The following is a 17,227-nucleotide window of genomic DNA, read 5'->3' as shown; positions in this document are numbered from 1 at the left end:
TGAGCTTCAGACTCCAGAAAACAGAGCTGTCCATCAAGAGCGAGTCACAATGCCTTCCTGGGTGAGCTCTTTAAGCCTTTTCCTCAGACAACTGGAGCTCACCCTTGGCCCTGGAAGAAACAGGCGCTTGTCTAAGGACGTAGGCCGGCTACTTGATGAGCCTGGTCTGATAAGTGTCTCCATCTTCCTGCCTCAAAAAGAGGTGGGGGGGAGACAGCGTGAAACATCTAATCAAGTTGGCATTTTGCAGCCAGGAGCGGGGAGAAGAGTTTTCTCAGGTAGAATCAGAAATGTATCACAAAAGGCAGTCCCAGGGGTCTAAAAGGGCTTTTGTGAGTTAGTATCGGAGCAATCTTCCTTTAAAAAGGGGTGTGTGTGTGTCACTTGGCTTGGATAGACTTGGCGCAGGAAAGAAGTGCTACTTTCTACAGACCGGATTCCAACTTTACTTTATCTGGGTCGCCAGGACAAAAGTTTTCCTGACAGGCAGGATGCGGGAATATGGTTTAATTTCAAATTTACTATCTGCCAACACATGCCATTCAATCAGATAAACACGGGATCCGAGCTGTCAACGCAGCATTTTCGGCACGCTTAAAAATAGGACACTTCCTTCGCACGTTGGGATGGCACTGACTCATCTCGAGATTATAACGTGCAGGGGCTGCTTGGAAAGTTTCCCGGGGCTGGGAAACAATTCGGTTTCTCGAAAGTTGCCTCATTAGACAAGAGGGACGTGAAACTTCTAGGAAGAGGCCGTGGAAGAGTGACAAAAAAACCCTGCAGGTCTGGATGTTTCAATCCAATTTATAAAGTATATTTTGTTTATAGAATGTTGTATGCCGGGCTTTTTGGCCGCACACACATTCCCCGCTCGATGTAACCAGCCCCCCAAAAGCTTACAGGGATCTTCGTACAGGGCCTACTGGAAGCTCCAGGAGGATTGGCTACATCAGGGGGGGTGTAGCCTAATAGGCAAAGGAGCTCCTGCTAAAATTCCGCCCCTGTAGCCAATCCGCCAAGAGCTTACAGGGCTCTTTGTACAGGGCCTACTGTAAGCTCCAGGAGGATTGGCTACATCAGGGGTGTGTGGCCTAATATGCAAAGGAGCTCCTGCTAAAATTCCACCCCGTAGCCAATCCTCCAAGAGCTTACAGGGCTCTTTGTACAGGGCCTACCGTAAGCTCCAGGAGGATTGGTTACATCAGGGGTGCATGGCCTAATAGGCAAAGGTGTTCCTGCTAGAATTCCACCCCTGTAGCCAATCCTCCAAAAGCTTACAGGGCTCTTCGTGCAGGCCTACTGTATACTCCAGGAGGATTGGCTACATCAGGGGTGTGTGGCCTAATATGCAAAGGAGTTCCTGCGGGACCGTCTCTTTCCATATATGCCCAGGGGCTCATAACGTTCGGCCTCCCAACATCTGTTGGCCATCCCCGACGCAAGAGACGACCACCTCGCCTCAACTAGGGCCAGGGCTTTTTCAGTCCTGGCCCCAACCTGGTGGAATCAGCTCCCTATTGAGATCCGGGCCCTATCTGGCTTGTTAGCCTTCCGTCGGGCCCGTAAAATGGAGCTGTCCTGCCAGGCTTTTAGCTGAGGCTGTGGGCATCTATTCTTGATCTGGTTGGCCTCCCCGGCCAGCACTGTCATCTGTGCTAGGAATTGGAATAAAAATTGCCATCCCCATGAGATATCATGATGTGAAATGGCTAGGCTGGGCAATATGTGATGTCATGGTAATCGGAGTGCTGTTGAGTTGTCTGTTTATAGAATGCTGTTGAGTTGTCTGTTTATAGAATGTTTTTTATTGTATTTTATTGTTTTATTATATGTTGTACTTCACATTTCTGGGATCCAAGATCACTGCAGATGGTGACTGTAGCCATGAAATTAAAAGACAGTTTGGTCCTTGGGAAGACAGCTATGGCGAACCTGGGCAGTGTAATAAAAAGTAGAGACATCACCCTGCCAACAAAAGTCCATATAGTCAAAGCGATGGTATTCCCAGTAGTAATGTATGGCTGTGAGAGCTGGACCATAAGGAAGGCCGAGCACAGAAGAATAGATGCTTTTGAGATGTGGTGCTGGAGAAGACTCTTGAAAGTCCCTTGGACTGCAAGAAGATCCAATCAGTCAGTCCTAAGGGAGATCAGCCCAGACTGTTCCTTGGAAGGTCAGATGCTGAAGCTCCAATACTTTGGCCACCCAATGAGAAGGGAGCACTCACCAGAGAAGACCCTGATGCTGGGAAAGACAGAAGGCAAAAGAAGAAGGGGACGGCAAAAGATGAGATGGCTGGACGGACAGCATTACTGATGTAACTAAAATGAATTTGAGCAGACTTCGGAAGATGGTGGAAGACAGGAGGGCCTGGCGTGACTTGATCCATGGAGTCACAAAGGGTCAAACTCGACTGTGTGACTGAACAACAACAACAATATGTTTTACTCTGTCCTGAGCCCTATGGGGAATGGGTGGAATAGAAATTTACTTAAATAAATATTTTTTATTTTTAAAAAAAAGTCCTGGTTGTATGAGTAGAGTTACCAGCTCTTGGTTAGGAAATACCTGGAGAATTTGGGAATGTAGCTCGTGGAGGACGGGTTTGGGGAGGGGAGTGGGATATAGTGCCATAAGAGTTCACCTTCCAAAGCCGCCATTTTCTCCAGGGGAACTGCTCTCTGTCACCTGGAGTTCCGTTGAAATAATGGGAGCTCTCCAGCTGAAATCTTGAGATTGGCAACCCCATCGTGAGTGTATACTTCATGCCTCTCCAGGGGCAGCCAATGGAACAACGAAGCACATCGATGGAGAGAAAGTTTTGGAAACAGAAGGGTGCTGTGATGCAGACAGGAGATGTTCCAAGACGAGACCTCTAACGCTTACGCAGTTCCGCGGGGCCTGCAAGACTGAGCTGCTCTGGGTGGCATATAACATCCAGCTGGAGAGGGCTGCCGCCGCATCTGGATCTATTGCGCTTCAGTACTAGCTGCCTAGGAACTGTACACGTTGAGGGAGGAAAATATTACATGATCCGCCTGTTACATGATCCGCCTGAATAGACAAAGTAGCACCATTGCAATTTTATTTGATTGTTTTATTGTTTTAATATTGCTTATTGTTTATTGTAGAGCCCCGTGGTGCAGAGTGGTAAAGCTGCAGGACTGCAGTCCGAACTCTCTGCTCACGACCTGAGTTAGATCCCTGGCGGAAGTTGGGTTCGGGTAGCCAGCTACAGGTTAACTCAGCCTTCCATCCTTCCGAGGTCGGTCAAAGGAGTCCCCAGCTTGCTGGGGGGGAAGTGTAGAGGTCCGGGGAAGGCAATGGCAAACCACCCCATAAAAAGTCTGCCGTGAAAACGTTGTGAGAGCAACGTCACCCCAGAGTCGGAAACGACTGGTGCTTGCACAGGGGACTACCTTTTTTTTATTGTTTATTTTATGTTGTTAGCTGCCTTGAGTCTGCATAGAATGGATATAAATATAACGTAAATAAATAAATACGCAGTGGGCCTAGGGTTGCCAATTCCCAGGTGGGGGCAGGGGATCCCCTGGTTTGGATGCCCTCCCCCCGCTTCAGGGTCGTCTGAAAGTGGGGGGAGGGGAGGGAAATGTCTGCTGGGAACTCTGTTATTCCCTATGGAGATTTATTCCCATAGAAAATCATGGAGAATTGATCCATGGGTATCTGGGGCTCTGGGGGGCCCCCTGTTTTTTGGGGTAGAGGCACCAAATTTTCAGTATAGCATCTAGTGCCTCTCCCCAAAATACCCCCCAAGTTTCAAAAAGATTGGACCAGGGGGTCCAATTCTATGAGCCCCAAAAGAAGGTGCCACCATCCTTCATTATTTCCTATGGAAGGAAGGAATTGAAAAGGTGTGCCATCTCTTTAAATTTGATGGCCAGAACTCCCTTTGGAGTTCAATGATGCTTGTCACAGCCTTGATATTGGCTCCACCCCTAATGTCTCCTGGCCCCACCCCCAAAGTCTCCTGGCTCCACCCCCAAAGTCCCCAGATATTTCTTGAATTGGACTTGGCAACCCTAAGTGCGCCCCTATATAGGATTACCAGGCCACAGCTGGCAACACCTGTGAACAAAAAGTGGTGGGGCCTGGTGTGGCAACATGACACCAGTGTGCCGATTTCACTCTGTTAAAACCCGGAAGTGATGTCACTGGACGCTCTAGGCTTTTCAGAATGTCTATGGTAAAACAACAGAGGGTTTTTTCACTTCCAGGTTTTATTGGAAGTGACTTCAGTACACTGATGCCAGTGAAATCCCCAATTCTGCTCCCTGCATTTCCTCCCGCTGGTATTTCAGGCAGCATTTGGCACAGTGAGGGTTTGTTGGTAGCCTATCCCTAGACATTCTATTTCTGAATGATTAATAGCACTTAAATGCTTCTCATAAACTGACAAGTGTTGTCTCTGGAGAAAGAATCCATCTGCCTCAGCTACTGGAGTAGGCCGCAAAGTTACATTACCATGTTACTGCTCCGGTGAATTAAATAATAATAATAATAATAATAATAATAATAATAATAATAATAATAATAATAATAATAATAATAATAATAATAATGATGATGATGATGTTATGAATGAAATAAGCAAATCCTTGAGCCAACTGGATTATCTAATCCCAGTTTCAAGCCATTTATCCTTGTGGCCATCACTACATCCTCTGATAGAAAATTCCACATTTTCATTACTCTCTGTGTAAAGGAGTATCTCCTTGGTCCATTGTGAACTTACTGCTTCATTTTATGTTCTTGAGTTCTAGTATTTTGGGAGGAGGGAGAAAATGTTCTCTTGGTCAGCCCTCTCCACCCCATGCATAATTTTATAAACCTCTATCATGTCCCCCTAAGTCATTTATTTTCTAAAGTGAGAAGTCCCAGACCCTTCAAAGAACCTCCCCTCAGCCTAAGAATCTTTCCTCCAGTATAAGAGTTCTTTCTTCCCACAGAGTAGCCATTTAAATTGGAGGAAGACTCTGAAACTGGATAAAGGCTACCAACTTTGCCAATAGACTAGCAGGGTAAGGGTGGGATCCATCCTAAATGGAAGCTCATTTACATCCTGTGACCCCCTAGGTTGGCAGAAGCCATGCCGTCTCTGCTTGTTGTAAAAAGTAACATGGCGACTCTTGGAGCGTTTTCGCACTGACCTTAATCAGCAGCGACGCCCCTCTTCACCGCGCAGGATCGGCGCGGATTTCGCACTAATTGCCGCGGAGCACCCGGAAGAGTCGGAAAGTCCCGCGGCTTTTGCGGCGCAAGTGGAAACTGGTTTTTGGCGGTTTCCGTTTGCGCCGCAAAAGCCGCGGGACTTTCCGGCTCTTCCGGGTGCTCTGCGGCAATCAGTGCGAAATCCGCGCCGATCCTGCGCGGTGAAGAGGGGCGTCGCTGCTGATTAAGGTCAATGTGAAAACGCCCTTGGCCAATGGTAAGGGTTGCCAACTTCAGTTCAGGCAAATCCTGGAGATCTGGGGGTGGAACCTGAGGTGGGCAGGGTCTATGGAGAGGCAGGACCTATGTGGGGGTGTAATATCATAGAGTCCAACTGCCAAAACAGCCCTTTTCTCCAGTGGAAGTGAGCTCTGTAGTCTGGAGATCAGTTGTAATTCCAGAGGTCCTCCAAGACCCAACTGGGGAACCCCACTACCACACTCCCAACTGGCAACCCTGCTGAAGATAGTTTCCCATACGAACTTACATATCAAATGTTTTGATTACAGGATCCTATCAGCCATGATTATTCACTGTATTTCTACTACTACTGAACTGTTGACTATGTCCCTGGAAAGGCGTTGCGCTCCGCTGGTCGAAATCTGCTGGTGATCCCTGGCCCGAAAGAGGTCCAGCTGTCCTCAACAAGGACCAGGGCTTTTTCAGTCCTGGCCCCGACCTGGTGGAACGCTCTGCCAGAAGACACCAGGGCCCTGCGGGTTCTCTTGCAGTTTCGCAAGGCCTGTAAGGCGGAGATGTTCTGCCAAGCCTTTGCATGAGGACGGCGACGGTTGCCAGGCTGGCACCTTTTCCTCCCCACCCCCTCTTGGGGGGATCCCCCCACCCCTGATGTGATGTGATGTGATGACTGAATAAGAGCACTTTAAAGATGCTATCAGAGTTTGTAATCTTTTGAATGTAATTGATTTTATACACATACTGTGACTGTGTATATATATAGATGATAGATAGATGGATAGATAGATGATGGATGGATGGATGGATGGATGGATGGATGGATGGATGGATGGATGATGGATGGATGGATGGATAGATGATGGATAGATGGATGGATGGATAGATAGATAGATAGATAGATAGGTAGGAGGGGATAGATAGACAGACATAGATGATAGATAGATAGATAGATAGATAGATAGATAGATAGATAGATAGATAGATAGATAGATAGATAGAGCCGGGATAGGGCGATTCATCAAATGTAAATAATAAGAATAATAAGAGTAATAAGATCCAAGTGGGCAGCCATGTTGATCTGAAGCAATAGAACAAAGCAATAGGCAAGTTGCACCTTTAAGACCAACTAAGAAGTCTGCTTAGAGCATACGAAAGCTTACATTCTGAATAAAACTAAAGTTGGTCTTAAAGGTGCACTTGTCTACTGCTTTGTTCTAAGAGTAATAAGAGTAATAATAATAATAAGTAGAAGTAGCAGAAGTAGTAGTGGTAGTGCTAGGAGATTAACAAATAGGAGAATGCTTCCTTGGATAGTCAGTCAGTCAGTCTGTCTGTCTGTCTATCATCTATCCATCTATCCATCCATCCATCTATCCATCCATCCATCCATCCATCCATCCATCCATCCATCCATCATCTATCTATCTATCTATCTATCTATCTATCTATCCATCCATCCATCCATCCATCCATCCATCCATCCATCCATCCATCCATCCATCTATCCATCTATCTATCTATCTATCTATCTATCCATCCATCCATCCATCCATCCATCCATCCATCCATCATCTATCCATCCATCCATCCATCCATCCATCCATCCATCCATCCATCCATCCATCCATCCATCCATCCATCCATCTATCCATCTATCTATCTATCTATCTATCTATCTATCTATCTATCTATCTATCTATCTATCTATCTATCTATCTATCCATCCATCCATCCATCCATCCATCCATCCATCCATCCATCCATCCATCCATCCATCCATCCATCCATCCATCCATCCATCCATCCATCCATCCATCCATCCATCCATCCATCCATCCATCCATCCATCCATCCATCCATCCATCCATCCATCCATCTATCCATCTATCTATCTATCTATCTATCTATCTATCTATCTATCTATCTATCTATCTATCTATCTATCTATCTATCTATCTATCTATCTATCTATCTATCTATCTATCTATCTATCTATCTATCTATCTATCTATCTATCTATCTATCTATCTATCTATCTATCTGATTTATATCCCACCCTCCCCCGACAGGCTCAGGGCGGCTATATTATGAGATGACCTGGATATTACCCACCCAAGAATTCATAGAATCTAACCCCTCCTGAGTGTGGCTTCAGCTACTGAATTCCTTGTGCCCAAAGCTTTGCCTTGGAAACACAATGCTTTGTTTTGCTTCCTTGATTAATTCTTTCGATTAAAGAGGAAAGAAGCCCCTCTGACATATGATAGCCTCTCAGGAATCATTGTTAAGAATGAACATTGTGTATTCTTTGTTCCTCTTGTACGGCTGGCTGTGTGCGCCATTTTCTTTGGCATTGTTATATTTGCTGTCTCTGGTCTGGGCCGTCTGACTGTATTTTGGGGGCATTTTGGGATTTTTAATTCTTCTGGAGGTCTAGATTAAGTGCAGGCAGCCTTATGCAAATAATGACTGTACAAAAAGCTTTCAGAGTGTTTTCCAAAACAGCCAGTATCCCAGCGTAAATGCTTTTTTTCAGTGAGATGGAACATTAATTTCGTTGCCCAGTTGGACACATCCATTAAGTCCTGTTACATCTGCAGGAATATCTTTGCATCGTTTCCATAATGTTGAAGGTTGACTTGCACAAGCCGTCGGTTGTTGTCCACAGACTCTGCTGAATTGGGTTTTACAAATGCAATCCCACTCGACCAGTCTTAATTGTTCTACTGCAGACTCACCCAACTGCCCTCCAAAACTGGATCAATCGGTTCCCTTACTCTCTTCTTTTTTAGACATATTTCTTGTCACTCTGAGAGCAGGATACTGTTGAAAGTGGTCATTTCCAATAAAACCTCTACAGATATCATACCATTGAAGAGCTACCAGCTGACAAGAGAGCTTGGTGTAATGGTTAAGTGTGCGGACTCTTATCTGGGAGAACCGGGTTTGATTCCCCTCTCCTCCACTTGCACCTGCTGGCATGGCCTTGGGTCAGCCAGAGCTCTCGTAGGAGTTGTCCTTGAAAGGGCAGCTTCCATGAGAGCTCTCTTAACCCCACATACCTCACAGGGTGTCTGGTTTGGGGGAAGAAGATAAAGGAGATTGTAAGCCGCTCTGAGACTCTGATTCAGAGAGAAGGGCGGGGTATAAATCTGCAGTCTTCTTCTCCTTCTTCTTCTTATGACATGGCATCTCTCTGCATTGTTGAGATGGATGCTCTTACATGTATGACCTTTTCCATTATGAGAGATGGCACACTTTCAGAAACAAACTGTGGACTTTGGTACATTATACCTATTTAGGGTTGCCAATCCCCAGGTGGGGGCAGGGGATCCCCTGGTTTGGAGGCCCTTCCCCCGCTTCAGGGTCATCAGAAAGCAAGGGGGGATTTCTGCTGGGCACTCCATTATACCCTATGGCAGGGGTGGCCAACGGCAGCTCTCCAGATGTTTTTTGCCTGCAACTCCCATCAGCCCTAGCCGGCATGGTCAATGGCTGGGGCTGATGGGAGTTGTAGGCAAAAAAACATCTGGAGAGCTACCATTGGCCACCCCTGCCCTATGGAGACCAGTTCCCATAGGGTATCATGGAGAATTGATCTGCAGGCATCTGGGGATCTGGGGGGGGGGCTGTTTTTTTGAGTTAGATGCACCAAATTTGGAGCACAGCATCCAACAGCTCTCCTCAAAAGACCCTCCAAGTTTCAAAAAGGTTGGACTGAGGGGTCCAATTCCATGAGCCCCCCAAAAAGGTACCCCTAGCCTTCATTATTTCCAACAGAGGGAAGGCATTTAAAAGGTGTGTGGTCCCTTTAGATGTGATGGCCAGAACTCCCTTTGGAGTTCAGTGATGCGTGTCACCCCCTCGCTCCTGGCTCCACCGTCAATATCTCCTGGCTCCACCCCCGAGGTCCCCAGATATTCCTTGAATTGAATGTGGCAACCCTATACCTATAGGGCAGCAATCAAACCAATGTGTTGTAATATATATGGTATTTACCACTTGTTTAGTTGGGGGCGGAAGGGGGGTGAAGCTTGCCTGGTAGCAGTATTTTTTTTTTAAAACAAAACTGAACTGTGAATCCTTTTTTCCCCCTACAGATGGATCGTGTCATTTTTTGCGTATTTTTGGAGGTTGACTACAAAATATACAAGAAGAAAATGAATGAGTTCTTCTCGACGGGTAGGTCCACATTTTTCTTTCTGTCCCAGAGACCCATGGATGTATGCACGGTGTTCTCTCTCTAGAGTTCTTTATTGATCGTAGGGCTAAATGATCGTTCTCTTAGCATTTTCCAAACGGTATGCAAAACATGGAAACGTGACGTATCCGTTAGAATAGCCTCGTCGCTTGATGAAATGAGTGAGATCTAAGGTTACCAACTCTGGGTTGGGAAATTCCTGGAGATTTTTTTTGGGGGGGATAGAGTCTGGAGCAGCCTTGTGGCACAGGGTGGTAAAGCTGAAGTACTGCAGTCCGAACTCTCCGCTCACGACTTCAGTTCGATCCCGGCGGAAGCTGGGTTCAGGTAGCCGGCTCAAGGTTGACAGCCTTCCATCCTTCTGAAGTTGGTAAAAAGAGTACTCAGTTTGCGGGGGGCTGGGGAGTGCAGATGACTGGATAATGGCAAACCACACCATAAAAAAAGTCTGCTGTGAAAACGTTATGCGACGTCACCCCAGAGTCGGAAACGACTGGTGCTTGCACAGGGGACTGCCTATTTTTTAAAATGGCACCAGGAACTCCTTTGCATATTAGGCTACACCCCCTGATGCAGCCAATTCTCCAAGAGCTTACAATAGGCTCTAGGATTGCCAAGTCCAGTTTAAGAAATATCTGGGGATGGAGCCAGGAGACATTGGAGGCGGAGCCAGAAGCAAGGTTGTGACAAGCATAATTGAACTCCGAAGGGAGTTCTGGCCATCACATTTAAAGGAATCACACACCTTTTAAATGAAGGATAGGGGCAGCTTCTTTTGGGGCTCATAGAATTGGACCCCCTCGTCTGGTCCTTTTGAAACTTGGAGGGTGTTTTGAGGAGAGGCACTGGATGCTATGCTGAAAATTTGGTGCCTCTACCTCAAAACACAGAGGCCCCCCAGGAGCCCCAGATACCCACGGATCAAGTCATTAAACCCTATAGGAATTGGTCTCCATAGGGAATAGTGGAGTGCCCAGCAGTCATTTCCCTCCCCACCCCCCGCTTTCTGATGACCCTGAAGTGGGGGAGGGCCTCCAAACAGGGGGATCCCCTGCTCCCACTTGGGATTTTGCAACCCTAGTATGAACCCATAGTGTGGTTTGTTGGAAAAGGCAATGTCTGGCGCCACAAAGAGGAAGAGAAGAAGACCTCAGTCTTCCCTCTTCTCTCAGACAGAGATGTAGTTGGGAACCTATCTCTGCCTCTCCTCTTCCCTATCAAGTATGTTAGTTCCTAATTAAACCTTTAATCTACTCTTCAAATCAGGTTGTGCACCGTCCCTGTGTTAATCGCACTGCCAACTTGGTTTTAGCACATGGTTTGTTACGATACCTAAATCATATTTCAGGGAGATGACAACTGTTTCAGTGACGGTGTATGACCCAAACTCCATATGGAGCAAACTTCAGTCACAAACGACTACGTTTGAGTCCAGTAGCACTTTAGAGATTAGCAAGTTTTAGCAGAGCATGGGCTTTCGGAAGTCAGGGCTCTGTTCGTAAGGGATGGTTGCAATCCAATCACTCTTCTTGTTGCGGCAAAAGCAAGGAATGGACGTTATTCTCTTTGGCTGTGTTCTACAGCCGGGTTTAGATATAACCCAGGGGTGGCCAAACTTGCTTAACATAAGAGCCACATGTTTGAGAGCCGCAAGATTTGAGATGTTTGAGATGCCGCATGTCAGATGTTCGAGAACTGCGGCACAAGGAAGGCAACTAGATGGGAAGAGGGAGGGAAGAGGCGGAAGGAAAGCAACTTTGGCTTTAAATGCAGTTTCCAAGCCGCCGGCTGGCTTGGCTTGGAGAAGTGATTAAAAGAGACAAATGCCTTCTCCAAGATTGCCGATGGGGCTGCGGGGGCTTCGAGAGCCACACAAGATTTGTGAAAGAGCAGGGGTGGAATTCTATCAGGAGCTCCTTTGCATATTAGGCCACACCCCCTGATGTAGCTAATCCTCCAGGAGCTTACAGGGCTCTTCGTACAGGGCCTACTGTAAGCTCCAAGAAGATTGACTCCATCAGGGGTGTGTGGCCTAATATGCAAAGGTGTTCCTGCTAGAATTCCACCCCTGTAGCCAATCCCCCAAGAGCTTACAGGGTTCTTCATACAGGGCCTACTGTAAGCTCCAGGAGGATTGGCTCCATCAGGGGTGTGTGGCCTAATATGCAAAGGAGCTCCTGCTAGAATTTTACCAAAAGCCGCAATTTGGCCACCCCTGATATAACCACCACTTCTACTTCCCCCTCCCCTCTCTTTTTTTGGATGAGAACTAGAAACCGGATCAGACGATTTTGAGATCATTGTTCCTGGGAGATGGTAAACTGTACGGAGGGAACTGATGTCGAACCCAGTGCATTCCCCAGATGCAGCTGCTGTTTCTCAGCAGTGATTTAAGTGGGCATTTAGTCACCCAACCCACAGATCCCCCAAGAGCTTACAGGGTTCTTCATACAGGGCCTACTGTAAGCTCCAGGAGGATTGGCTCCATCAGGGGTGTGTGGCCTAATATGCAAAGGAGCTCCTGCTAGAATTTTACCAAAAGCCGCAATTTGGCCACCCCTGATATAACCACCACTTCTACTTCCCCCTCCCCTCTCTTTTTTTGGATGAGAACTAGAAACCGGATCAGACGATTTTGAGATCATTGTTCCTGGGAGATGGTAAACTGTACGGAGGGAACTGATGTCGAACCCAGTGCATTCCCCAGATGCAGCTGCTGTTTCTCAGCAGTGATTTAAGTGGGCATTTAGTCACCCAACCCACAGATCCCCCAAGAGCTTACAGGGTTCTTCATACAGGGCCTACTGTAAGCTCCAGGAGGATTGGCTCCATCAGGGGTGTGTGGCCTAATATGCAAAGGAGCTCCTGCTAGAATTTTACCAAAAGCCGCAATTTGGCCACCCCTGATATAACCACCACTTCTACTTCCCCCTCCCCTCTCTTTTTTTGGATGAGAACTAGAAACCGGATCAGACGATTTTGAGATCATTGTTCCTGGGAGATGGTAAACTGTACGGAGGGAACTGATGTCGAACCCAGTGCATTCCCCAGATGCAGCTGCTGTTTCTCAGCAGTGATTTAAGTGGGCATTTAGTCACCCAACCCACAGATCCTAATAGCAGCCGCTATTGGCATATTAACTTTGTAGGACAAATAGCTGGTTAGCCCTACAATCTTCACTGTCTCCTTCTCGGAATCCCGCAAAGACCCTTTAAAACCCCTCTTTTGCAGCAAGGGAAGGCCGTGGACTTCAAGAGGGATTATGCATAATTCGTCTTGAGATTGAAAGTGGAAGGGTGATCTCCCGTCATCCTATTCCCACCTGCCCCCCCTCCGCATGCATTTCCCCTGATCTGGCTTGTTACATCCAGGGAATTATCTCGTATTCAATCAGAAAACTCTACCGCGTTCCAATGAAAACATAAGTTTGGAACTGTTCCTGCGAAGGGATGAGTCACCCCAAGACAGCTCTTCCCAGCCCGCTGTGGGAGTGTCGGCTTCTATTATGCAAAGCAGTATCCATTTCTTCCCTCTTTCCTTTTAATTTTAAAAGGATCCCTCTCTCTCCTTCTCCTGCCTTTTTTTTTTCATGTGCTGGGGGGGAAAGTGTAGAGTACTGGGGGAAAGCAATGGCAAACCACCCCGTAAAAAATCTGCCGTGAAAACGTTGTGAAAGCAACGTCACCCCAGAGTCGGAAACGACTGGTGCTTGCACAGGGGACCTTTCCTTTCCTTTTCCTTTGGATCCATCTCTCTATTACATCTCTATTGAGAAATCCTCAATGGAAGAAGTGTGGGTCTCTCTCTCTCTCCCAAAATAGCAGGACTCAAGGGCATCCAATCAAGCTGAAGGGCGATAGATTCAGGATGGGCACAAAGAAGTGCATCCCACAGCGAGTGATTAAAATGTGGGATTCAGTGCCAGAGGATGTAGTGATGGTCATGGGCATAGATGGTTTTTCAAGGGGATTTGACTGGTTCATGAAGCCTACTACAGTCAGAGGCAGGAAGCAACATCAGGGGAAGGTCTCAGAAGGGCTGTTGTTGGCCCTCCTAGAGGAACTGGTTGGTCACTGCATGAGGGGATGCTGGACTAAATAGACCCTCACTGGTCTGATCCACCAGGGCTCGTCTGATGTTCTTAGGAAGGCCTTGGTCTCTGTGCCCTGTTGTTGGCCTTCCAGAGGAACTGGTTGGCCACTGTGTGAGACAGGATGCTGGATTAGATGGACCCTCACTAGTCTGATCCAGCAGGGTTCTTCTGATGTTGTCATGAAGGCTTCGGCCTCTTTCCCATGTTGTTGACTGTCCAGAGGAACTGGTTGGCCACTGTGTGAGGCAGGATGCTGGTCTAGATGGAAGAAGAAGAAGAAGAAGAAGAAGATATTGGATTTATATCCCGCCCTCCACTCCGAAGAGTCTCAGAGCGGTTCACAATCTCCTTTACCTTCCTCCCCCACAACAGACCACTGGTCAGATCCAACAGGGCTCTTCTGATGTTCTTATAAACTTCTGAATCCTAGAGCCAGGAGACACAACCTGCCCAATTCCCCCAAAATGCTACCACTGCCACCAAAATCAACCTCTATCACATGACCTCCTACTTCCCCTCTGAAACTAAGCCTGTGGTAGAATCCCCCCAGCAGACTCTTATACGTTTGCCAACCTCCAAATGATGGATGAAGGTCTCCTGCAATAACAATTGATCTCCAGGTGACAGGGATTAATTCTCCTGGAGAAAGTGGCCACTTTTGAAGGTGGACTGTATGGCACAATACCCAGCTGAAGTCCCTCCTCTTTCCAAACCCCACTCTCCCAGGCCCCGCCCCCCAGATCTCCAGGTAGTTCTAAAACTACAGCTGACAACCTGACTCCAGAAGGTATTTCCCCAGGGCTGGTGCGTTCAAGCAGTTCCAATGGGATCAGATCCCTGTAAAAGGAGGCAACCACACGAACTGTGAGAAATGTCATCGCTCAGAGGAAGAGCCTCTGTTTTGCATGCAGAAGGTCCCAGGTTCAATCCCCGGCAACTCCAGTTAAAGGGATCAGTTGGCAGGTGATATTAAAGATGTCTACCTAGCACCCGAGACAACTGCTTCCTGTCAGAACAGACAATACTGACATTGATGGACCAATGGTCAGATTCAGTAGAAAGCAGCTTCAAGTGTGCCCATGTCCAATTCTAAGACCAACAAAGTTTTCTTCAGAATGTGGTAGGGTCACGCCCACCTCCGCAACCCGAGGAGCGAGGGGAGATGTGGGTTTCTCAGTACCTCCGGGATTGGGGGTGGGGCCCAACCCAACCACATTCTGAAGAAAACTTTGTTGGTCTCAAAGGTACCACTTGACTCCTACTTTGTTTCACTACTTCAGACCAACATGGCTGCCCGCCAAGATCTACAGTATGTCCAGTTCATAAATCCAGTCCATGTCCGAGGAGACAGAGAACTTGGCACACGTCGAAGCACCTTGCAGATTTGTGGATACACCAGGTTTCCTTGAATAATATTCAGGGGACTTTTCCCATGATTAAAATAAGAATATTTGTATCCAGGGCTTTTTTTTGTAGCAGGGACTCCTTTGCATATTAGGCCACGCCCCCCCTGATGTAGCCAATCCTCCAAGAGCTTACAGGGCTCTTCTTCCAGGGCCTACTGCAAGCTCCAGGAGGATTGGCTACATCGGGGGAGTGTGGCCTAAAATGCAAAGGAGTTCCTGCTACAAAAAAAACCCCTTGTTTGTATCCCTTTCGACACTTGTTTTGCTGCCAAGACTATTCAAGTGCTGAAGTCAAACGGAAATGTAAATCACCGCTTTAATCTTCACATGAAAATTCAGTAGCTGCTCCCAGCTATTGGGTCATTGACGGTGGCTAAAAATCTGTTTTGTCGTATCTATTTACTCGTTTTGACATTTTTGACATCTCCATATTGACGCACGGCCGCGGTTTGTAAAGGCACGCGCTCTGGGTTGCGAAGTTCATATTAGTCGTGCCAAACACAAGGCAATTATCCCTCCCTGCAAATCAGAAGGCCGTGGCAAACCACCCCGTAAAAAGTCTGCCGTGACGACGTCGTGACGTCACCCCCACAGGTCGGTAACAACTCAGGGCTTGCACAGGGGACTACCTTTTCCTTTACAAATCATCGAGGCGCAGCTAGAAGAACGTGGTCTTTGTCCCCCCCCCCTTTCAATCCACGCTCTAAACTGAGGGTGATTCTAATTGCCTCCGTGATTTGGAGGGTCAGCGTGAACTGCGTAAATGCTAGCGACTCGAGAACTAATTAATTTGTAATAAAAGTGCAATCTTGTGTATTCCACCCTGAGGTAGAAGTTGTTATCACTTTGGTTAAAAAAGAAAAAGAAAAAAAGAATTCTTCTGCTATGTGATGGGAGGGCATGCTTTTATGCCAGAGTAATTAATCGGGGGTGGTGGGTGGGGGGAGACGGCTTTCTTTTTTGTGATCCTGAAAAAAACAGTTAAGAGCGTTTCCCACTGTCTTTGAAGGTGCCTGTAATGGCCAGATGAAGGAATCAGTGTAGATTAGGGGAGAGTTGTTATCGCAGCAGTCCCAGGAGGAAAGGCAGACAGGATGACTAATGGTGTAAAAGGCAGCAAAGAAATTCAACGCAAATGACAACAGGGAACTGGAAGAAGTCAAACGGTGGCTCAGTGGTAGAGCATCTGCTTCGTAAGCAGAAGGTCCCAGGTTCAATTCCCGGCATCTCCAACTAAAAAGGGTCCAGGCAAGTAGGTGTGAAAAACCTCTGCTTGAGACCCTGGAGAGCCTCTTGCCAGTCTGAGTAGACAATACTGATATGGGGAGAGATGGTGGTTCAGTGGGAGAGCATCTGCTTGGTAAGCAGAAGGTCCCAGGTTCAGTCCCCGGCATCTCCAACTCAAAAGGGTCCAGGCAAGCAGGTGTGAAAAACCTCAGCTTGAGACTGTGGAGAGCCACTGCCAGTCTGAGTAGACAAGACTGACTTTGATGGACCGAGGGTCTGATTCAGTATAAGGCAGCTTCATATGTTCAAACAAGCTGGCCATGGAGCAGAACGGGCAAAACCATGCCAGCGGAAGGCCAGGGAAAGACTAGCCTGCCACGTGTCAAAGGAATGCAGAAAAGGAAAGGGAGGATATTTTTGACAACCACAAATGAGAAAGTGATTAAAATGTGGGATTCAGCACAAGAGGATGTCGGGATAGCCACAGGAATAAAACAAATTGAAAAGGTGATTGATAGGATCATGGAGAATAAGTCTATCAATGGCTACCACCCATGGTGGCTGAGGGGAATCTCCACATTCAGAGGCACTAATCCTCTGAAACCCAAAACCAGGAGGCAACATTAGGGGAAGGCCTTGGCCTCTGTGCCTACTGTTAGCTCTCCAGAGGAACTGGTTGAACACTGTGTGAGACAGGAAGCTGGACTAGATGGACCCTTCCTGGTCTTATCCAGCAGGGCTCTTCTGATGTTCTTATGAAGGCCTCGGCCTTATGCCCTATTGTTGGCCCTCCAGAGAAGCTGGTTGGTCACTATGTGAGACAGGATGTTGGACTAGATGGACCGCTCCTCTGATGCAGCAAGGCTC

At 47.3% G+C, this 17,227-nt stretch overlaps 1 protein-coding gene and 1 non-coding gene across 2 annotated transcripts in view; both read left to right on the top strand.

Annotated features, from left to right (window-relative positions):
• The window catches only part of MACROD2 (mono-ADP ribosylhydrolase 2), a 1,708,848-nt gene that overhangs the window by 1,424,792 nt on the left and 266,829 nt on the right, over positions 1–17,227 (top strand). Inside the window, exon 9 of the mRNA XM_060230846.1 lies at positions 9,534–9,615. Within this exon, the coding sequence (XP_060086829.1) occupies positions 9,534–9,615 (82 nt within the window). The remainder of the gene's footprint in view (positions 1–9,533; positions 9,616–17,227) is intronic.
• TRNAT-CGU (transfer RNA threonine (anticodon CGU)) lies at positions 16,299–16,365 on the top strand. Its single transcript has one exon. It is a non-coding gene; the product is annotated as a tRNA-Thr (tRNA).

This window comes from Heteronotia binoei, chromosome 1 (assembly GCF_032191835.1).
Source record: "Heteronotia binoei isolate CCM8104 ecotype False Entrance Well chromosome 1, APGP_CSIRO_Hbin_v1, whole genome shotgun sequence".
Lineage (NCBI taxonomy): Eukaryota > Metazoa > Chordata > Lepidosauria > Squamata > Gekkonidae > Heteronotia > Heteronotia binoei.
The sequence above is the reverse complement of the archived record's forward strand: the minus strand, read 5'-3'. Positions and strand labels throughout refer to the sequence as shown.